At 45.0% G+C, this 23,637-nt stretch overlaps 1 protein-coding gene across 5 annotated transcripts in view; it reads right to left on the bottom strand.

Annotated features, from left to right (window-relative positions):
- Positions 1-8,796: 8,796 nt before the first annotated feature.
- The window catches only part of CAMKMT (calmodulin-lysine N-methyltransferase), a 405,258-nt gene continuing 390,417 nt past the window's right edge, over positions 8,797-23,637 (bottom strand). For 3 of the 5 annotated variants that reach the window (XM_053200545.1, XM_027072554.2, XM_027072550.2), the window contains 2 exons: positions 15,295-15,426; positions 8,797-9,386 (listed from right to left, as the gene is read on the bottom strand). In XM_053200545.1, the coding sequence (XP_053056520.1) occupies positions 9,309-9,386; positions 15,295-15,426 (210 nt within the window). In that variant the 3' untranslated portion in view covers positions 8,797-9,308. Of the gene's footprint in view, positions 9,387-14,370; positions 14,561-15,294; positions 15,427-23,637 lie in introns of those variants that run through there. The other 2 variants (XM_027072551.2, XM_027072553.2) reach the window with 2 other exon arrangements.

Here is a 23,637-nt window from a genome sequence, read left to right as displayed (position 1 = left end):
TCTGATGGGTGAGTGAGGCCTGTATCCTCTTTTAGTATTTTCAAAATGCTAGTCACCATGTGACTCAACACATTTTAGGCAAAACATTATCTCAAAAGTTTTGGTACCTCAAGGTACACTTAAGAAAAGTACTTCAGGGGCGCCTGGGTGGCTCGGTCGGTTAGGCGGCCGACTTCGGCTCAGGTCATGATCTCGCGGTCCGTGAGTTCGAGCCCTGCATCGGGCTCTGCGCTGACAGCTCAGAGCCTGGAGCCTGCTTCAGATTCTGTGTCTCCCTCTTGCTGACCCTCCCCCGTTCATGCTCTGTCTCTCTCTGTCTCAAAAATAAATAAAAGTTAAAAAAAAAAAAAAAAGAAAAGAAAAGTACTTCAGGAGGGGTGCCTGGGTGGCTCAGTTACTTAAGTGTCTGACTTCAGCTCAGGGCATGACCTCATGGTTCATGGGTTCAAGCCCCACATCGAGCTCAGTACTAACAGTGCAGAGCCTGCTTGGGATTCTCTCTCTCTCTCTCTCTCTCTCTCTCTCTGCCCCTCCCCTGCTCGTACCCTCACTCTCAAAATAAATAAATAAACTTGAAAAAGAAAATCCCAGCATTTATTAGCTCATGATTCTCTGAGTAAGAATTGGGGGCTGGTCTCTGCTGGGCAGTTTCTCCGCTGGCTTACCTCGTTCACCCAATGCAGTTATTGTCAGCAGCTAGCCTTTTAGGGGCTGTTTAGTCCTGGACGCCTTCACTCGCGTGGCTGGAATAATAGGGTGAAGAAGTCCCACGTGTCCAGGGTGTTAGCAGGATAGCCCAGGCTTTTCCCCATGGTAGCTGGGTTCCAAAAGTAGCAAGAGAGAGCAAACAGCATTGAGCCGGTGATTTTCAAAACTTTGTTTATGCTCACCTCTGTTTATACTCTGTTTATACTTAACCAAAGTGAGAATCAAGGGTGGAGAAACAGATTTTATTTCTTGATGAGCAAGGCTGGAACATATTGTTTTGTGTGCTTTTCCCAACCTACTACAAGGGCAGAGCCCCATCAACCCCTTCAGTATCACATTCATATTTGACAATATTGGAACCATCCTATGGTTTGTCTAGTCTGGCGGGAGGGGGGAGGGGGGTGGCGCAGAAAAGGAAGCTGAGGCTAGACATAGACCCCCAGCTGTGAGGTGGGGGGTGGGCATTAAAAGCCAGGTGGCGTCCCCAAGGCCTCTGTCCTGCAGCCCAGGGGGTCCTACTGAAATGGACTGACTCAGAGTATCTGAGAAGCGAGGAAACACCTCAGACAGCTTGTGAGCTGTGAGCTGCCTCCTTCTGGTTAGCTCTTGGCATCAGGAGATGCCACTTATATAAATGGTTTGGCCAAGAAAGAGACAGAGAGGGTGCATTCCACTCAAAGCACAGGCCGGTCAGGGCTGTGCCCTCTGCTCCTAAAAATAAAGCCTATAAAGGAAAATGAAGGCTAATGTACCTGGAGATGAAACCATAGGTCAGGTGGGCAAAGCTTTTAAAAGTCGTGTTTTCTGGGCTGGGAACAGCATGGTGACATTCCCCCCCCCCCCCCCCCCAAGCTCAAGGAGAGTCGGCCCACAGGAGGCAGATGCCACATCAAGTGATGAACTGAGCTCACTTTCCAACCCTGACAGACACGTGCTAAGCTTCCAAATTTCTCACATTGCCGGGCTGCAAACAAACAAACAAACAAACAAACAAAAAATCAGAATTCAATTTAAAAAGCGGTGTGCCTCTTCGAGGTTGAGCAGGCGGTTTTCCCTCCCAGTGTTTGCACATCCCTCCGCCAAGCCTCCCCTGCGGACCTGGCCTAGGATGGCGAGGTGACAGCGCCCACCCCGAAGGCACAGGGGCTTCCAAACGAGGTGAGGGAGGGACGCTGCTCTGAGGCCTTTTTCTTGTATTTCCAGACAAATTAAAAACCTCCTTAGCAGCCATTCATTCCGAGGAGGCCTCTTCCTTCCTCCACAGGGGGGCTGCTGTGTTGGAAGGAGATCGGATTCTGGGAGGCTGGGCCTCCCGGGGCTCTCGAGGAGGGGGAGCCTGCAAGAATGGAAAGAGGGAGGCCCTAACCCTGAAGAGATTGGCAGGCAGGGAGTGGGGGCAAAGTGCGGCCCAGGTCACTGGGAAAAAAGAAATCTCAGAGTAAGGGAGTGGGGGAAAGTTCCACTTCCAGCCTAATTATGAAAGAAGCCTGGGTAGAGAGGGGCGGGAGAGCCCCAAGGAGCGAGAAAGGGGAAGTGAGACGTTGCGGAGAGCAGAAAAGAAATTCTCAGGGGGCACCGGCTATTGAAGGAGCACAGGCAGGGAAAGGTGTCGCCTCTTCAAACAGGGGCCGGTTAATAACTGATTTCGAGAGACCTGGAAACACATTTGCCTGGGACTCCCAAAGAGGGAGGGCAAAATGCCCTATTAAGGGTGGGACGAATTGATTTGCCAAAGAACAGCACCATTTCCTCCAAATGCCCTCTGCAGTCCTCCTTAATCTGCCTTGGAGGCGGCAGGTGACCTCTGCACAGGCTCCTGGAGGCGCCTTTGTTCTGGGGCATTCTGCAGCGGCTCAGCCCCCACCCCTTGCACCTGGGCCGCAGACTCAAAATGCACTTGTCCACCCTGGGCTGGCTGGCTCGAGGGGAGGGATGGGCGGATGCCTTTGTATGTGAAACGCCACGAGTCTTCCAACTCTTGTTTTCTCTTCAGCTTGACACATTCGCTGATGGTTTTCCTGTTCCCTCTGACAGCCACAGAGACCTACTGGGGGAAGGGAGGGGGAGGAGTTTCGCCTGCCATACCGTATCTGGTTAGGACAAGTTTGTGATGGGGACTACCCAAACAGGCAGACCCTCGCTATTCACGGCGAGAGCCCCGCCGTTCAGAAACTCGGCTCTGCCCCAGAGTCCCAGGTGTTCCCCGCGGAGTCCTAATCCCATCCCTCGGAGGTTTGCTAATTGAATTGTGTAATGGTCCACACCCGAGACATTCCCTTAACTATCTTTAGGACAGTACTTAGCTTAAAAGAAGGACTAATAAGAGAACTAAGACGGGGACTTAGACATTGAAAGCTTTTGTCGTGTCTAAAACATCTGAGTCAAGCAGAAGCAAACCGGAGGGGGTGGGGGAAGACCTCCAAGTTAGAAAAAGCAACAATAAGTAATTAAAGTTCTTGCTAAGTGAGTCTGAAATATGTATCGAGCCCTTGTAAATTAAATGCCCTGGGTTTTTAAAGAGCGATTTCCCCAAACATCTATTATTCACATCAGTAGGACAGACGGTAAGCCACTGTAAGATTTATAGAAACTAAAAGACTTCCTATGCTAAAGGTTAATGAAAGTGTAATCGGAATCATGAAATCTTTATGTGTCGCTTCAGTTTACACCGAGGGCTCATTAAGGATGCGTTTGGGTCGGCAGGTGACGTCACAGCGGGTATTTACATGGGCGGGGCCAGGCTGCCCGGCATGTAATTCTTTAAAAATATAAAAGCCTCCCTTTCCCTCTGTGTCTCCAGCTGTAACAACTTCACTGACTGTCTTGGTTCCACCCCGAGGATTTCGTGGATAGAACACGTTAGAGGGAATCAGGAAGCAGAGAAAAGGTCACGGATAAGCACCTCAGGAACAATGAAAGCTTTTCTCTATGCAGCAGTGGGAGAGTTGCTAGAAAAACTGGAAAGGTATTAATCAGAAGTGGCTATAAATCCTCTGGAGTTTTGCTCTTATAAAACTCCTCAGAGAAAGTCTTGAAGGAAATGCAGGTCAAAGCCCAAAAACCGCTCTTGATCAGAGATTGCTGGAGGAAAATCTTCCCAGACGCCTTTAATAGGCAGCAATCACCCCAGGAGTGGGGAAGCCAAGTACGCTTGAAACATGGTTGCAATTCCTAATAGGTCTTGTCACACTTAAGGCACCGCGAGCTCCATCCAACGAACAGCTGAAGCTAGCTGGCGATTCATAAAGCCAACAGTTTAAAGTTTATTATGATGAAAGCACTTAATGACAGCCATCGCTAGGGGCCCATCATTTATAAAGCTGTACCGAGTATTAGGCATGTAGCATGACCACCAATTTTATGTCACAATTGCTACCATAAAATGACCTTTGGTGATTTTTGCTGCATGTGGTGGACAGCTCTTCCTTCACATTAGTGCTCTGTGGCTTTCTTTGCAGACTATTATGCTGTCTGAAGCTTATTTGGCACTGTCGTGAGCCTCAACCCTTGTTATTACCCCGAAGGCCTGTCTAAAAAAAAAAAAAAAAAAAAAAAAAAACCAAAAAAACCCCACAAAACAACAACAAAAAAAACCTTCATGCTCTATTACTCCACTCCAGTAATTTACAGTTCTTACCAGCCTTGGTTGGTGTAATATTTTAATGCAAATATGCTATACCGTTGCATTTTATTTAAAAAGAAAAAACAAGTTCCCATGCTTGTGGCTAGGGCAATATCCATATGATAGGAATTCACTGAAATCAGCCTCTGATTTCCTGGTCAAGTCTCACTGAACGGGCACTCTTTTCCCTGGTGGGTTAGAACCCCTCCAAAGGAAGAAAAAAAAAGGTTAATTAAACTTCACTTGAGATTTTTTTTTTTTAAAAAAAGATCCCATGTGTGATAAACCCACCTAAGGCAGAAACACCAATTCTTATTTCCTTACATCCCATCCCATTGCAAATTTACATCTGAGTAACATTATTTAATTAGGATTCCATTTTCCAACCTGCTTTGTGTAGTTCGAAAGTGTTTGAATACACGGCCACTTTACTGCTCTGATGTAAAACGCTGCTGAAAAAGTGGTCTGTCCATGCTACACCACCTTTAAATTGTATATATAGTTTTATAAATGATATAAAATCTGCTTCCAGTCCCTGAAAACACACACACACGCACACACGCACACAAGCATGGCACACTGCAATTTTGGAAAGATTTAAAATATGTGATTTCTGCTGGTACCTACTGTATTGGGTTTTATATAAAGCTTTTTTCAATAAGGTAAATTGTTACATGACAAACTCATCTTCCACCATTATCATCTGCTGTTTGTGTTTAACAACAGGAGTGCTGCTCTAACAAAACTGTTGTAATGGCTGTACAAATTACTCAGCTGAAAGCTTTTCACCAAACAAAACAGTATTAATCAGCAGTTCTTATGAAGGTGCTAATTAAAAACAATTTTCTTCCTCAGTTTGCAATACTAAAGCCATCTTCACTTGCACAGTTTCCAATATACAGCTACTGTATTTGCTCACACTTCAGGCCCTCTATTAACTATTGAATCTCCTATTAGCCATTTTATTACATGTCTGTTTACAAGCTTGTTGACATTTTAAAAGTCACAGTATGATCTGTTTTATCTATTTAAAAAATGTATTAATTGGAAAGTCAGGGAGACCAAAAAAAAAAAAAAAGGCAAAATATAGACTCCAAATGCAGACTTCCAGGGCAGTGAGCAGAGTGAGCTTTTAACCACAGCCTAGGCAGTCAGCTTCCTGGGTAAAACAAAGTCTGAGAATTAAAAGTGGCATTTCGGGCTTAATGGTTTGTTAAACACCAACAAGCTCCTTCCTAATTTGGAAACAGTCCACTCAGGAAAACATATTTGCCCTGTCTAAATTCAGTTTCTAAGGAGACTGACTTTCAAATCAATCTTTCTAATCTATGAGATACACTCTGCATAATTATGACATTGCGGGCTGTCTGAACTCAGGAGATTTTGATCTGGTGTGAGGAGCAGGTCTGGAATCTGGGAACTGGAGCCCCAATCTAGGGTCTAAATAGCCTCATCTTCCTTCTAAGTGTGTGTGTGTGTGTGTGTGTGTGTGTGTGTGAGTGAGTGTGTGTACCCGCGTGCGGGCACGGGCACACCTACATCTACTTTCATTCCCTCCCTCATGTGGGTGTCCTCCCTCCTCCACTACCAGAATCCAATGAAAGGGTCCTGCTGGACGATGCCACCAAATTGTTTGGCACAGATTGGAAACAAGTCGAATGCTAAGACAAACTCCATGGAAGCTGGGTTTAGGGAAGGGGACGGTCTATTCCTATTAAACAAGGGAAAGTCTAACCCTTAGGAGAAGGTATGCTCCACTTTGGCAGTGGGAAGAAGGAAACCACCACAACAACCACAACAAACCCACCACCACAACAGCCTCCTGCCTATGCTATTAAAATCAGCTTCTTCAAGTGTCAAAAGCAGTTAACTAGTTCAGGACAGACACCTGGCTGTTGAAATAGGGCTCCGGAGGGCCACTAATCCTTCCATTCACTCGGTTAACTGCTGGATCCCCCAAATTGATTCAACAGGTATGCCGTGGTAAATTCAGCCCATACTGAAGCCAAAGGGAAAATCAGCAAGGGGTGGGCAGCTCTTCTCTGAAAACACCCGAGGAACCAGCCAGAAAAGCTTTTATGGCCCCGACAAGTTTTCTGCTGAATATTGAGCACCTAAATTACTCTTCCCTAATGGAAGTTACATTTTCATGCTCAGTCAAAAAGCCAACAAAATACACAATTTATACAAAATAGCATCAACCTCTTAGGTACTCTTTGCTAGCACTTTCATCCCAATTCACAGCATATGTCTTGCTATAAAATAAAATATATTTCTTATAACCAAGTTGTATGTAGCTGTTCATACCACCGCATCAGGACTGACCACGGGTGATGTGGAAAACATTCTTACGTCCAACCCAATCTACTTAGTATGATAAAGGGAAATCATGAGTTTTATCAGGAGATACAGGTACACAGAGAAGAGGAATATCATAATAATCCTACTGATTTCTTAAGTGGACAGGCCTCCTTTTGAAACAAACACATATATAATTACCTAATAGACAATTATGGAAGGGGCATTTCAACTGCAATTATACAACCCAACAATGATGCATACAAATAGTTCTTAATAATAAAGTTCAAAATAAATGAAAATGGTAACCTTTCTAAAGCAGCTATATATTTTTTTTCCTTCTCAATATTGGCATTTCATTACAATTTCAGGAAATAAAAACACCTTAAAATTATTCAATACCACACAACGTGAGTTCCTCACCAACCTCCCAAGAGCCTGAACTAGAGACATCTCCAGGTGAGGAGCCCATAAAGATCAGCTCTATGAAGCCTTTAACATTTTACAGGAGACCCTCTGGGTTTTAATCACCATAAGCTTATTTCTTTACCAGGCATCTCTTGTCAAGAAAAGCCCAGTTCTTACACCCCATCTCAAGCTTGGGAACCTATACATACCATTCTCAGATACATTTTTTTAAAGAATACATCACTAGTCCCCTTTTAAAGTAAAATTTCTCCCAAAGAAATAAACAGTGGATGTCTACACCCACAACACACAAATGCAAATGGAATTCTTGCCGATTCACGTCTTCTCATGGGAAAAAAAAAATGACAATATTCTCTACGTTTTAAAGAAAAAAGAAAAAGGAGAGCCCATCTCAGATGCCACTGTAGGGATGGGCTTTCTTTGTCTGGCTGATTTAGTTGCAGGTTTTATGGAAGAAATAATTCCGGCTGTTTTTCCACCCGTATAAATGGAACTACCTGTGTTGCCTTTTAAAACATTCCAAATTCTAATTTTTAAACAAGAAAATGTGAAGCCAGTGTGCAGTCTATACAGTCGCCAAAGGAGAGCTGCCACTAGCTGAACTACTCGGCTAAATGGCTGGTTTGCATTGCCCTGGTCTTTATCTAGCACTGAGAATAGACTGCTGTTTTATCCAAAGAGGAATAAATTGCTGTTATTGTGATGTTAGCCCATCGCTTGGCATTGCAATTCAAGTTTTTGTGAGAAAGAAATGTATGATCTAACTGCGACTTGACCTATGCCTTCCGAGATCCATCTAGGTGCTCTAATGGAGCAGAAAAAGTGGTGAATACAAGGACATGCAAACTGATGGTGAAAAATTTGTTTGATGATAGAAGTGAGCAGAGGAGACACGTGAGAGTGGCTGTTTTTACGACAGCTAAGTTTGTTTAACATGCAAAAGGATGTGCCCCCCAGTCTCCCACCTAGCACTTTCATTGTATCACACGAGATACATGCTTTGCCTCCACTGAAGATATGAGCATATATAGCTAACCTGCTAATGACATTACTGCTAACGTGGGCACAGATGATTCCTTACAGATAAACATCTGAATTTCCACAAAAGGCATTAAAGCTTCTCGCGGATGCACCAGGCAAGGATATGCTTGGGTTCCCCGCAGAAAAGTCATTCTTTCTTAATCCTAGGTAGCACCTATTAAATGTTTATTACACACTTGAATCCCAGCACACAACAAGATGTACTTACTTTCAATAAGATAATTGTGTGATTGAGTTTTTAAAAACTCCCCCCTGGTCGCAATCCAGTTTAGCAACCATTTATTCAAAATTTCTCTGGAAAGGACCTATTTTGAAAGAGGCCTGGAGAATAGCAGCAGTTAGATGTGAGCCCCGATAAAGGCTCACTTTTCATTCATAGTCAGAGCCTAAATGTGCTCTTCTTGTACCTAAACAGATAATAAGCACTCAGCACACTCCTCCTCCTTGACACAACACATTGAGACTAATCACACATAATTGGAGAGGAGGAGCAGAGGGCTGGCCACGCTATTGTGTCCAGAGGACAAACGGTCAGTTTATGAGGCTTTGGGCTGATGTAGTCATTTCTTATACATCTACAGGGAAAAAAACATCCTGTTGAAAAGGAAAAAGAGAACGAGAGAGAGAGAGAGAGAGAGAGAGAGAGAGAGAGAGAGAGAAAAAAGATGGTAGATTGAATACAATTAATTTGAGGGAGGTGAGAAAGATATGCCTTTATTTCTTTCTTTTCCCAACCAGGAAAGAATCATGATGTTAGCTGTTTACAGGTTAAAAACTACCACCACAAAGTAAAACAAAGACCAAGATATTTTCTAAAAGGGCTGGTGGGGGTGGGAATCAACCAAAAGAAATTCTGTCTCAAAAGGAAAAATATTTAGGATTCTCCTAAGTCCAATTCAAATCGCAGGCTGTTTATAGATATTTGAAGACAAACAAAGGTTTGGCACAAGAAGAGCAGACGATAAAAGGAGGAGTCCAGCAAGGCTGGAAATGACGTGAGTGAGGACAGGTGGACTCCAAAACCCACATGTGGAATGTTGCAAAGGTGGTGGTGGTGGTGGTGGGGGGGGGGGGGGCTCACAAATCTCAGGGGGCCTCAGGGAGCCTCCTCAGGGAGGATTTAAAAGAAATCCCATCCCAGACTTCTGTTTTTGTGAAAATATTCCCTGTGCACTTGGTGTTTTCTTCGTCTTTTGAACATCTTAATCTTCTATCCATTTTTGGTTAAAATAAGCAGAAGCGGGTAATGAAGGTTTTCTTCATATACATCCTGGTTTTCCTTTTTCAACTGAAAACAATAACAGAACAAAAAAGGTAAGGAGACTCAGATTAGGAATTTTGACCAGTAGTTTGTTTTTCTTTTTTTTTAATATAATTTATTGTCAAGTTGGCTAACATACAGTGTATACAGTGTGCTCTTGGTTTCGGGGGTAGATTCCCATGATTCATCGCTTGCATACAACACCCAGTGCTCATCCCAACAAGTGCCTCCTCAATGCCCATCACCCATTTTCCCCTCTCCCCTGCCTCTCCCCCATTAACCCTCAGTTTGTTCTCTGTATTCAAGAGTCTCTTATGGGTTTTCCAGTAGTTTTTCATGCCGAATGCAACGAAGACTTCTTACCCGAATATATTGTTCTGGAAAATAAATCAAAAAAAGCAACTCAAAGTAGTTTCAGTGGCATTGGCATGATAGTACCATGCACCAGGCTGGGATGTTTCCTGGGAGGGTGGGAGGGGTGGGGGGGGGGGCAGGGTAAGGAGGAGAGCAGGGTGGTTTTTTTTCATAAATGACAGTATTTGTGACCTCTATGAACTGTGAGGCACTTCAGTGAAGGGAAAGCTGGAGGCTCAGTCATCTGCACCAGACCAGCCATTTGGCATCGAAGTTTCTGCTCTTGGTCTACTGTGTCCCACACCTGAGCCCCAGGAGCAAGGAGGCCAGGCATTTCAGATCTCTTGGAGACTGGCAGCACCTGGGCACAAGGGACAGGTTTCCAGGCGTAAGACATTTCAAAGGCTCTCCAGCTGCTCCTTAGGGGGGGTTAATATTAATGATAATTCAAAAACTCTTTTCTCTGAGGAGGAAAACAGAGTCCAACAATAGAGCAGCAAGCTTCGATACCATTCAGGTGAAGTTCTGAGGGCCTTTCCGTGGTAGTTTTAAAAATCCAATCAGGGTTCTCAAATCTAGAGTACTCTTTTCCTCATTCGGCCAGAAGACTTTGCCGGTCATATTTATATGTCTCCTGGCAAAAAATAATTTGCTATTTATAAAGACAAAAATTAGTATTTTGACATCGGCGTTTCTGAGCCAATTGTTAATTCAGTCTTTAAGTGATAAGGATCAGAAATAAATATTTCTTTTAATGATACACGGAACCAATTCTTTTATTGTTTTGAATCAATACAGATTCAAAGGGGAGATTACCTCCCCTCCCCCACCCCAAACTACATGAATGGCTCCAACATGACACTTTCCTGGATTAGTATAGGTCTGGGGCATATTAACTTGAATTTTTTCATGTTTCTTCTAAATCATATTCCCAAACTGTGACACACCCTCACCGGTAAGGACCAGGAGCAACGGGCCAGCTTTACCTCCCTCACTGGGGAACAGAAAGCCAACCTCGCCTGTACTCTCTAATCCATTTTCACAAGAAAAGATGGTGGTGCAGTCACTGAGGTAAGTAACTTCCTTCTGTTTTCTTAGACGGGACTTTGCTTTGTTTACAGATGATTAGTTGCCTACTTAGAAAGATCCCCTGGAATTTTGTTACCGCCAAAGTAGTGACAGTGTTAATCCCCAACACACGGTCCTTAACATCACTCTTAAAAAAAAAAAAAAAAAAAAGGCCAAGAAAAATGGCTTCACAAACTTCCCAATCCAAACCCACTACCTAGGGCCTGCCAGCTGTAAATAACCTTTGTTGCCAGCCGCCCCAGTGATAGGAGCTCGCTGACATACATTACAGAGGGAAGAGGGGGTCAGGCTAGCTCGGTTCTTCCTCAGGGATTGGGGATGGAGGAAAGTTGATTACTCAGCGTGAGTCAGCTGACCTACTCACTCACAATGCACTAATATACAGAGACTCAAATGAGCTCTTTATATAGTCCCCGAGGTAATATGTGGGATAAATAATTCTTCTGTAAATATGGGTTAGAAATCACTTTTAACTTGGATTCTGTGCTGACCTCTGGAGGCCAAAGCAGAGGCTTCCTTGCTAGAAGGGGCCAGGGGCCAGCCCCGCACTGACTGTGAGCCCTTCCTGCCACGGGGAAGAACCAACGCCCCTCAAAGGCATCACCACACCCCCAGCACCAGATCATTGCTGAACCAAGTCTGTCATGTCAGGGCACCTGAACACACACAAGGCTGTTGGGAAATACTTGCTGTCGACGAGGGAATGTGATGTGGTCTAAGAGTAATTCCATTTGCCCAGGCTGTACTTCTCTGCTCAATTGATAATTACAATTTTAAGAAATGAAAACCACCTTGAAAAAAAATGAACAAAAAGCAAATTGCAAATAAAACAATTTTTCAATTTCATCGGTTAAAACAGGGTCTTTGAGGACCCAACTAAATTACATAGCGGCTATTAGTAACATTATGCTTTACTTCATAATTGGATGTAACACGCTCAGCCTCGCCACGGCGCTGAGCGAGCAGCAGCACTAGGGACAGAGTTCAGACTGTTTACCCTTTACAGTATCCACAATTATCAACAGCACACCACACAGATTATAAGCACCAGCCACTTGTAAAGTGGCATTTTGAATAGATAAGCAGAAGTGCAATACGGCCATGCTTTTAACACAATGTACCGACTTCACAAATGAGCCCAAGGCTGTTTTCACCGTGGAGTCTACAAAATACAGAAAATAAACACACTGGTGGTTTTGCAAAAGTTAAAAAAACAAAAACAGAAACAAACCCCAAAACCTGTGGCATGTAGATTTCAAAGACTGTCTGCATGAATGAGAGTATTTTCATCAACTGATTTCAAGCCAGCGGTAAGCTCCAAGTGAGGTCTCCACCTTGAGAAACAATTTGCTTATCTTAACATCCTAAAGGTTTTGAGACACGGGCAAGGCACGGGATTCCTAGCCTGGAGGAGACCAAGAGGTTGGGAAGGAGGGAAGTGTTCTATTTTTCTTCCCCGTCGCCTGGAGGAACAGAAAGGCAATATTTTTTAAAACACCACACCTTCGGCCGCCTGGTTCCTGAGCACGCTGGCTGCATGGTGTGGGCACAATTTAACAAAAGCACTGGCAGAAAAGTGCAGAATGGCACCGTTTTGATTACAGGCTTGCTTTTTAACGGAAATAAAATTTCACAGTTAACAATGAGAGGTGAAAAGTTTAAGAGGCAAAGCTGTTCCTCCTGATCACTGACTGTTAATCAGCTTCATGGGTGGTTGCCTAAATCTGCAGATTTTTTTTTTTTACCTTCCACTACTGCCAAGATTGTAACTAATTTTTTCCCCTGTTGTAAGAGGAGGGGTGGAAAACTCAGCATAGAAGCCAGCTGTGTATGAGTGACGTGAGGCACTAATGCAGAGGGCGAAATTAAAATTCATGAATCTCTTCACAACCATTTGTGTAACAAGATTAAGACGGGACAGCGGAAAAGAGCGGCATTATCAGGCGTCTTACAGTCCTCCAGCTGGTTACGCTCTATTCCAACACAGTAGGGCTAAGAGGATAACACGCAGCCCGAAGGAAAACGCTGCTCCTCCGTTTGCGAGCAGGCTCGGCCCAGGGACCGTGGGGCTTTGGCCAGAGACGGAGAGGAAGAAAGCTGATTGCCGCGCAAGATGGAAAACTTTTAAGCCCTGGCTATTAGCACGCGGCAAACAAAAGCGGCCAGGGTGGAGGTTCCCGGCGCCCGCGCGGTCCCCAGCGCGTCCCCGGAGCCCCGGGGCGGGCGGCGGGCAGGGGCCCGAAGGGGCGCCCCGGAGAAGAGCACCGGGGCTCGGCGCGGAGCAGGGGCGCTCCCCGCTCCCTCCGCCTTGGCCCGCGGCCCTGTCTGGGCGGCCTTCGGTTGCAAAGGAGACCTTCACGTGCAAGCCGGAGCCGGGTGGCGCCGCCCCGACACACCCGCCAGGCGGCACACGGTTATCCGCGCCGCCGCCCGAAGCAGGAGGGCAGGGCATTCTGTGCTTCCGGGGCAGAAGGGACCAGAGGCGCTCTTTTGCTAGAACACCAGACCAGCTGCAACTGCCCCCCCCCCCCCACCATCCTTAAAAAATACACATCTTGGGTACGCGTTGGTACCGCGTAGTCAGGGGCGCCCCAACCCTGCAGAATATTCCCCTGGCGGCTCCACTTGCTGAGAGCCACACGCAACCCTTAACTCCTCATAAGCTGAGGCGGAGGGAAACTGTTTCTTAGCCCAGGGTCAGCAAAGTGGAGAGTTTTAACTTTTGAGCAATCATGAAGAGATGAAAACTAAGGCCGCCTGGTTATTTGTGGAAATTTACTTCCGTGGGACCAATCAGTCCATGGTTATTTACGGAGTACTACCTACCTGTGGGTACTTGACACAATATAAATACAAGAGGCGTGTCTAGCGATTTATGGACCGTGCTATGCTTAGCAGGGTAGTGTACAGCATTGAAAATAGAGGCAGCTGCTGTCCGCTAGCCGCTGACAATCTAAAGTTCTAGACAAAGGAGACGTGGCCACGAAGGACTCACGTGGCCCAGCACACTTCCAATCTTGCAGGGAGGACAACGGAGGGTATCAGGCACAACGCTGACCGTCTCCGCTGGTGGACAAACCCTTGCCTTTGCTCTCCTGATCTGTGACTGAGAAACTGAAAGCATTTGTTGTTCTAGGGGGAAGGTGAATGACAAGGCATTGAAGCAGCCATAGGCTGATCCCTGTAGCTCTAGCCCGATCCAGGAGAGAAGGCTGTTTTTGTCCCTTTGGGTAGAGGAGAGACCCTTCCCCTACCTGGTAAAGCCCTCAGAGGCTTTCCTTTTATTCTGGGGAGGGGTTGCAAAAGGGAAAAATCTCATTCTGGAGAAGCAGGTCAGATTTGAATAACATGCCATTCTCTTTTTATTTTCTGACTGTAAGCAAAGGGCAATCCCACCAGGCAGAGGAGGTGATTTAACCCTTTCAGTTCACAAAGCATGGTTGTTTCCTCCCCCACCCCCACCCCCACCCCCAGGGGGGCTAAATGAAACCTTAGACACCCAAAAGAGTGAACCCATCTCCACAGAGTAAGGATTTTCTTCCTCGTGCCTGAAGATCAGATCCACTTTGCATATAATTTTTCAAAAGTCAACATACTTTGACATTATATCATAGTCCTGGATAATAAAGAATGCTCTTCCCATTTTCTCAGGAGAAAATTAAGGTCAGGGCTTAACTTTTCTGCGTTCACAACTTGCAAAATCATGACAAGTTCAAAGTCTCTTGCCAAGGTCAGACTAGCTCAGAAAAGGGAGATTTCTGTAAGGCACAAAATTACAGAAGTAATACATGTTAGACTAGCAAGTGTGATATGTATTAGCAAAGGTGAGATTCCTAAAAAGTTTTCAGTGGAACGCTCGCCTCTCAGTGTCCTATACTGCTCTATACTTATAAATAATAAAAAGGCTGATAACATTGCTTTATGTAAGCAAGCTTAGAAATCACTCTCAGATAAGTGCTTTTGACCTAAATCTTGTAGCTCCTCGATCTGACATATAACCTCACAACTGTGAAATTCTGTATGAGATTTAACAGTCTCAAACTGCCAACTGACCCAGCCATAAAGCAAGCAGAGAGAAAGATTTACAGTCCAACATGATACAATTAGACATTCACCTTCTATTTATTTCAGTGCAGCTGAGCATTTAACCTACTTAAAAGCCGAAGGTTTTTCATTAAAATATAAATGCTTGTTTATCATTCATTCTATGCCACCTCCCCTGCATCCTACAAATTAGTCCATTATGAATGAAAAGATTAGTTTGTTTCAGAGAAAGGAGTAAACAGGAATGGTTTCTGTAAAATCCTTCTAGACATGCAAAGATAAAAGATGGCTTTACCACACAAAAATAATCAGATACAAATAGCTGTTCAGAAGCAGCACACCTAAGCAGTGCTTTAATCAAATATTTAGGTTACCTGCCAAAAAGACCATGATCTCTTCAAAATGCAATGCGGATTAAAGTGTTATCTAACATAAGCAGAAAACTAACCTTGGAGTGGAAGTTTGAAATGTGTTCATCATAATTTTCATGTCTTTGGATAGAGAAATCAGCTTTTTCAGCTAGATTGCAAAACTGGTTTAAAGTATTCCCTCGGCGTGGGGCGAATACCATTGCTTTCCCCTAGAACATTAAAAAGGAAATTCACACATTTTAAACCTGGAAGGCAACCAAACACAACAAACATTGGGTAAAGCATTTAACGTACTGCTCTCAGGTAGAAAACACAGTTGTTCTTGGAGACATCCACACAGGATGGGCATTCACAACGAGAATAATTTTGAGGACAGATATACATCGAGCAAGAAAAAATACGTGTATTTCGCATTCAAATGTTGCTGTCTTTCCCTTTTCAGCTAACGCATCTGATAAATAAAATGTGGCCCAGAGTGGGTATTCTGTACGACACACACCTCTCTTGGGTCCAGTGGTTCAGACCATCAACTAGATGTTAGAGTAACTGGTCCACGGCAGTGCTACCCACCTTGCGACTCCTTAGCAGCTACCAGCTTGTCCACGACACAGCTCCAGTGTGTGTGGCAACGGACGCCTAGGGACGTTAGTTTATTACTGTGCCCTGAGAACTCAGTTCCAAGAAATTCTCCACAGGGACAGCTAAGTGCAATCTCTATTGGAGAATTTTGCTCTTTGCTACCACCAGCCTTCTCCGGGACCATGCTGTCAGAGACAAGGCTACCAGATCTTGGTTTCCAACTTCATCGAATCCTTCATGATAGTCATCATTAGAGCAAAGCAGCTCCTTGCGGTACTCAAATGATTGCTTTCCAAAGAAAGTGGTATAATGAGGGTCGCCGGGCTTTTCCAAATAAACTGCACAACCTCATGAGCTTGTTGCCGTGGAAAGGATGGAGGGACTTGAGTAAAATCTACACTGGATTTCAGAAGGCCATTGGACATGAGACTCCACGATGTCCGCTTGCCGACCCTTGGCTGCAAGCAGACTTTTCCGCGCCCTCTGAGACATGCACAGAAGAGCTCAACTTCCAAATCCTTTCTTTTCGTTCAAAAGATGACCGTACGCTTCTGTTAACTTCAAGGTTATACTTCACCTCTGTGAAATGCTTCTTCAGGTTTTGAGGGGGTCATGAAAATATTTCTTATGAAAGGTGGTTTCTCATTTATTACTGCCACCTATTTATGGAGCGTCTGGGATAGGCGCTCCATTGGCCTCATTTGCTCTTCACGCCACCCGGTAATGGAGGTGTTATCAGCTCCATTTTTACAGCATGCTCCCAATGGTTGAATAATTGGCCAAGATGACACAACCGGCAAAAGACTGGAAACTTACCAGACTCCAGGGCTGATGCTCGCTCCACGACACTGCACTGCCTCCTTATTAGTAATAGCGATGGCAATAATAATAATAGCTACCAGTGTGTTTGGTGCTTCACCAACCTTCCCTTCCATCCCATCAACGGTACCCTCAATGACCTTGTGTGGTAGACATTACATTTGACACATGATTAAACATGCAGTGAAGGCCTTGAAGAAGACGAGGAGGAATTGCGTGGCAGAAAACGTTCTCGGCTTAAGAGTCTCCACCATGACACAGCTGTCACCTCAGGAAAATTAGAAGAAGGAAAAAAAAAAAAAGCCGTAGAACTGTTGAACGAGAAGGGACCTTGGGGATGACGTAATCCGGTCTCCTCAGTCATCCCAGCCGACCCACCAAGGTTTCTCACTCACCAAACGCGAAGAACGAAGCCGCAACCCCCGCCCCTGCCCCAACTCCAGTAAGTTGTGAGGATCGAATGAGATGACGAATGTGAAAATAATCTGAAAATCAAGGTTATGTCAATGTAAGACTAGAGACATCTACACCACTTAACAGTGCCAGAGGGATTCTATCAGTTCTTTCTCCCTCTCTTTCCCTCATCCACCTGCAAGAAAATACACTGATATAGTGTCCTGGACATCAAGTGTGTTTTCATACTGTGTTTACACAGACATGTGCACACTCAGGCACATAATTATATCAGCACCAGTCACGCCACCACACTTCAGGTCCTGTCAGCTTTTCCAATATTACGCTATTTTCAGCGTTTTTCAAACTTAGCAGCAAAAATTCATTTTGATGTGAAACTGGATATAATACATGGTCTCGGCAGGGGAGCAAAAGTCTCCGTTAAAAAAAAAAAAAAAAAAAAAAAGGAATACTAGTGGGTCATTTTAGTCATTTCTAAGAGCTGGTTGCCAGTCTGGATCTGTGAATAATGGAAGTTGCTTTATTTTCTTTTAAAAAAAAAATTTTGTTTAACGTTTATTTATTTTTGAGACAGAGAGAGACAGAGCATGAATGGGGGGGGGGGGTCAGAGAGAGGGAGACACAGAATCCGAAACAGGCTCCAGGCTCCGAGCTGTCAGCACAGAACCCGACGCGGGGCTTGAACTCACGGACCGTGAGATCATGACCTGAGCCGAAGTCGGCCGCTCAACTGACTGAGCCACCCAGGCGCCCCGGAAGTTGCTTTATTTTCAAGTCACCTGCAAAAATTGTCTCACAGTTAAAATTGAAGAGTTGATTTTTTTTTTCAAGATTTTATTTATTTTTTTTTTAAAGTAATCTCTACACCCATCGTGGGGCTTGAACTTACAACCCTGATATCAAGAGTCGCATGCTCCATCAACCGCGCCAGCCCGGAGCCCCTGAAGAGTTGATTTTTAACAGTTATTATCTGAGCTACATATCATAATGTTTACAGGGCTACAGGGCTCTTGGCTGGGTTGGTGTTTACATTTATAAGCACATGCTCCCCACCCCCACCCCTTGCTGGTCAGGGTGAGCTGTAGGGGGACCCAGCTAAGCATATGGCATTCCTCTCCGCCCAGACATCTCTCCCTCTCTGGGTCCCAGCTTATCTGTCCTTCCCTAACCACCCTCTAGAACAGCAGCTGCTTCCCCATCACGCTCCCCTCCCCTCCCCCCTTCACTTTTGTTCTTAGCGCTCATCACCACTAACACACATTAAATCCCTGTTTGTTACTGCCAGTCACCTTCGGCTAGAACGGACGCTCATGACAACGGGATCTTCTAATGTTTTATTCACTGCATTTTCTCAGTGCCTAGCATATAGTAGACTCTCAGTCAATACTTGTCGAGAGAATAAACGAAATCCAGATGTTGAGCAATCTGAGAAATGCAAGTCTTAGGGAATTCGAAGGCCACATTCTATTGCTTATTCTTGAAAAATGATCTTCCCCAGGAAGCTTTTACAGAGTCCGTAGCTCTGATGGGATTTCAGAGGGCAGCCTTCTGTGCATAATACTGTGCCCACAACAAAGAGAAAGGGTGAGCAGTAGTTTTAATCTCTAATTACTCAGTTTTGAGTTTTAAAATGCTTTCTTTTTCACTTTATTGAATACGGACAGACACCTTTGAGGTGTGAATCAGTATTTAGGAGGGACAATAGTACATCATCCATTCATTCAATAAACAGCTGCTGAGTGCCAGCATCCACCCCATAAGGAATGATTTTAGAATTCCCCTGTCCCCAGTGGAGCAGGACACTGGTACAATCAGAGGAATATGCCTTACAATTTAGGCTGCAAAAATCAAAACAAGAAAAAGAGATATAGATTTCAAATTAGCCCATCACTTTAGAGAAATTACTTTCAATTTACCAAAGCACAACTTTCTAGGCATTTGAAGTCCTAGAATCATCTTAAACTCAGAATGAACACTTAATTGAACGTAAAATTTTGACTGATGGGCAGAAATTTGAGAGAATTCATTTATCCCTGGAGAGGAGAGAGGAGTAGTTCCACTAAACAACAATGATATTGTTTACATCGTGAGCTCAGTTGTTGTTATTTTGCTACACTAATCTATACTCATATATTAAAGGGTGTGTGCTTCTGGAAAAAATAAGTATGCTTCAGATTTCTTTTAAAAGGAATACGCTATGCCGGTGAAATGCCTTTATTCCTGTTTCATTTCCAGGCAACCAACTATTAAATACCGATTACATGTTTAAGCTTATGTTTATTTTTTTCTTTACCTGGCTTCTGAGATGCTGCCTTTGCCTGCTTCCTCCCCTCCATCTCTCTCAACCCCCTTCCCTGGCTTCTCCACCTGCCCCTTGGTCTCCAGGGATCTGCCTACTTTTTCTTCCTGTTGTGCTCGATTCTAGGCAATTGTATGGAAGTCCACGACTTCAGCTCTTACTGATACATCAACACTTCCAAATATTTATCTAGAGCATTCATCCAGGGCCCACCCATGTTTTCAGGTGCCTACTAGGTCTCTCCAGGAGGATGTTCTGAAAATACTTTTTCTTTTTTAAGTAGGTTCCATCTGGAGCCCAACTCGGGGCTTGAATTCACGACACTAAGATCAAGACCTGAGCTGAGATCAAGAGCTTAACTGACTGAGCTACCCAGGCACCCCATGATAAAGGAATTGATTTTTGTTTTGTTTTGTTTTGTTTTAAGTAGGCTCCATGCTCAATACGGGCTTGAACTCACGACCCTGAGATCGAGTCACGTGCTCTACCAACTGAGCCAGCCAGGGGCCTTTTGAAAGTACTTTTAACCTATTCTGTCTACAATGGAACTCGTACCCTTGGCCACAAACCCCTTCCCACCCCCATCCTCCCACCCAAACACACTGAGTACCTACTAGGCCCCAAGCATTTCTGTACCCTTCACCTTCAAAATGAAGTTAGAAACCAGGGAATTGTGGCATTGCCTGTAAAACCCTCCAATGCCACACCTGCATCAGTGTCATTTGCTGTATATGATTTTCAGACTGTGTTTGAGTTGTGTCCAGGGTGACATGGGAGGGTGAAAATGAGACCAAGAGCAGAAGTGCTAATGTTCTCACATCCAATCTAACCACAGCTGCTTCACTTTTATCTGTCTAACAATTGGGGTGATGGCTAAAAACGTTTTGACCGAAGGCTTCTCCCATTTAAAAAGAGTTTGAAGACCATGACATGGGTCCCACCTTTCTGGGAAGGCAGGCAAAGTCTAGCATGACCCGACGCATGCCTCTATCTTCAGCCCCGGCTCTAGCCCCTCCCCCATACCCACTTGGAGCTCCGATCAGGCCAAACTCGTCGTAGTCCCCCGATTTGCCCTTTCATGGACCCCATGTGTCTTCAAACTTGCAAACATTCCCTTGGGTGAAATGCTTCTCTTACCCCCAGTTCTTTGTCTGCCTGGTAAACCCTACTCCTCCTTCAGCACCCAGATTAGACACCCTGTCCCTGGGATGTCTTTGCTGCCCATCCCTGGCGTCAATGCTGTGCCTCCTCCCTGTTAGCCACTTTTGCCCTCTGCTTCCTCACCCACACCTCTGCTATATCCTTAACACACCATCAGGTAATAGCTTGCTTGTTTGTCTCTAACACTAGACTGGGATCTCGTTTAGGGCAAGATTCCATTGTACCGTATTCTATCCCCAGGTCCTAGCACAGCATCTCAGCATCTGGCATCTGAGAGGTACTCTGTAAATGTCTGCTGAATAATTCCTCAGTAAATATCCACTCAATTCTCTCTTTTCCATCTTCAGATCTTCTTTAGCTCCTAACTATTCAATCTCATGTACAAGTTGGTCCACGATGGTGACCTGAGGAGATTTGCTGCTTTCCAGCTCTCTCATACTCCACTACAGCCTCTATGCGGCCCAGTCGATCTTTCTAGAACCCACATCTGACCACCCCACTGCTCAAACACTTTCAGTGGCTCTCTGTGGCCCATATAATAAAGCCCAGTTTCTTCTCATAGTGTCCTCAGCCTTTCATAAAATGGCACCCCAAACTAACTCTTTAACCTCATCTTCTGCCCCTCCCAACGCTAACCCCAAAACCACACAGATTCTCACACTCCAGACAGAGCAAACTTTCTGTTGACCCCAGAATGCAACATGCTGTTTCATGCCCTGTACCTGGGAGCATCGTTCCTTCCACCGGGGATGTGGGATGCTTCCTTTCAGTCCCCTTCCCTTGAAGCTTAGGATGCTTTACTATTAAAGACCAGAGTCAAATGCCACTCCCTCTACAGAAACCTTCCTCAGGCAGTCAGTCACTCTTTCTGGTGTACCTCCTCCCCAGTACCCATCACACTGCACTGTAATTCCTGGTGGCTCAGGCACTCATCTGCTAAACTGAGATTCTCAGAGTGCTCATGATACATATTGACACCCCTACCCCACATTCCCAGCAGAGTGCTGGGTAGTTCGTAGTTGCTTAACAAATGTTTACTGCATCAAGACAGAGTCCAAATCTTGACTATCACGTTCTAATGAAGGTGTAAATTAGAAAGACTGTCAAAGCAAATAAACTCAGCATCACATTATATATGACCAAAGGCTGGGCTCTTGTAGGCCATTTTTCACTGTCCACTGGGGTTCCACCTGTGAGTGTGGTACATCTCCACGACCAGATTATAAATTCTTTGGGGGCAGAGACTCAGTACTACATGTGCTGAACAAGCACCTGGGTAGACTTCAGGAAAGAACTTCTAGAGCCAGCCTCCTATTCTGAGGGTCTTAAAACAATCTGGAGATTCTCTATTCCTACAACTGGGAGAGGCAGGTATGGCTGAACCTGGTTTCTCACCAAGAACAAGGGAGGATTTGTTGGGTCTCTGACCCAGCTGGCAGACAGGAAAATAAGGGCCCTTCAGCATCAGCTCAGTTCATTGCCCTGAACCCACACTCACAAGGCATTTCCCCGAGATAAGCAAAAACAGAGGTTTGTACAGATGTATGCAGAGATGTTGGATTTAAAAAAAAAAAAAAAAAGGAGGAGGAGGAAATCTCTGCTCTTCAAAAACCATGTCCGTGATTTACATGCGTAGCACTCTTGGCATACAAGCAGGGCTCCAGGAATTTGGTGGTTAGTTAGGGCCAGTTTTAAAGGTTAAATGAATCCCAAGATGGCATTTCTGAATTCCCGACAACTGGTTAGTGGCAACGAGCTGGAGAGCGGTCAACATGGCATCCCCATCCATCTCTTTGCGCTTCTGAGTAAATTCAGACCGTCTAGCTGGCTTGGTGTCCCTCCCTGCACTGAAAGCCATTTCAGAGAAATATTAGTAGATGCCATTTGTGGCTTGTCATTTCCAGGCTAAAGTTCAACTTGCAGGTTGCTGTGGCTGTATTTTAAATTACATTCTGGTCCTCTGATATCAGACATTGCTGATGTTCTTTGAAGAACACAACAACGGGGGGTCACCTATCAATCAGCAGCAACAAGAAGCCACTCATGGAAGGGAAACAGATGGGGAGGGGATGCTTTGGAGCAACATTGCTTCTTAGAATAAGTACATTTTGCCAATTTCATTCCTTTTTAGTATCCATTCTTTTCTTTTCACCTTTTAAGCTTGCTAGAGAGTTCCCTGTACATTCTGGCAGGATGCCAGCGTTCTATAGCTTCTCTCAACCAGCAGGTTGAGGAAAGTTCCCATTTGGGCCGGCGAAAAACATTTCCTGCTGAAATTTGGGGCTTCGTGTAATGACTCTGCAACTACAGGTGCCCATCTGGCTGAGGATCTAAGCTCAGCTCTGGGATTTGACATTGGCACTGTGCCATGCCGGGAGCGCACCTTGGTGGCTCAGCTCTCTCCGGGGTCTGTTCTTCTCACTCATGATCACACTACAAAATCTGAAAAGCAGGGGCGCCTGGGCGGCTCAGTCGGTTAAGCGTCCGACTTCAGCTCAGGTCACGATCTCACAGTCCGGGAGTTCGAGCCCCGCGTTGGGCTCTGGGCTGATGGCTCAGAGCCTGGAGCCTGCTTCTGATTCTGTGTCTCCCTCTCTCTGCCCCTCCCCTGTTCATGCTCTGTCTCTCTCTGTCTCAAAAAAAAATAAAGTTCTTTAAAAATAAAAAAAAAAGAAAAAAAATTGAAAATCTGAAAAGCAGGGAAACTCCTCTTCTCCATCTACCTTTTTTTGCTTCTGGATTGTGTGACTCCAGACAGCTGATTTGCCTTAGTTAGAAATCAAGGAACATACCCACAAATGGCAGAGTTCATTTCTTCCCGCAGCTCACCGCTTGAAACCTCACGTGACAATTCCTTCGATATTGCCATCTAGCACTGATCTCTCTCCTCTCATTCTATCTGTAGCAAAAAGTGTCATCTTCATCCATGCGGACAGTCCTCCTGGGACCGAGGGGCCCGCGGCCAGGCATGCAGGACCTGGGTGCAGGGGAGACGCTGTATGTCCAGGTATGTGCAGAAATCACCAAAGTTTGGGTCAAGAGAATGGTGTACTCCCCTCCCACCGGCATATCTGCAAGGAAATATTCTGTCCTCACCACAGTCAGAAAGTCTCTCTGGTTCTTCTTTAAGAGCTAAAATATATTCAGA

Source organism: Acinonyx jubatus, chromosome A3, assembly GCF_027475565.1.
Source record: "Acinonyx jubatus isolate Ajub_Pintada_27869175 chromosome A3, VMU_Ajub_asm_v1.0, whole genome shotgun sequence".
Taxonomy (NCBI): domain Eukaryota; kingdom Metazoa; phylum Chordata; class Mammalia; order Carnivora; family Felidae; genus Acinonyx; species Acinonyx jubatus.
Note: the sequence above shows the minus strand (reverse complement) of the source record. Positions and strands in the feature narration are given on the sequence as shown.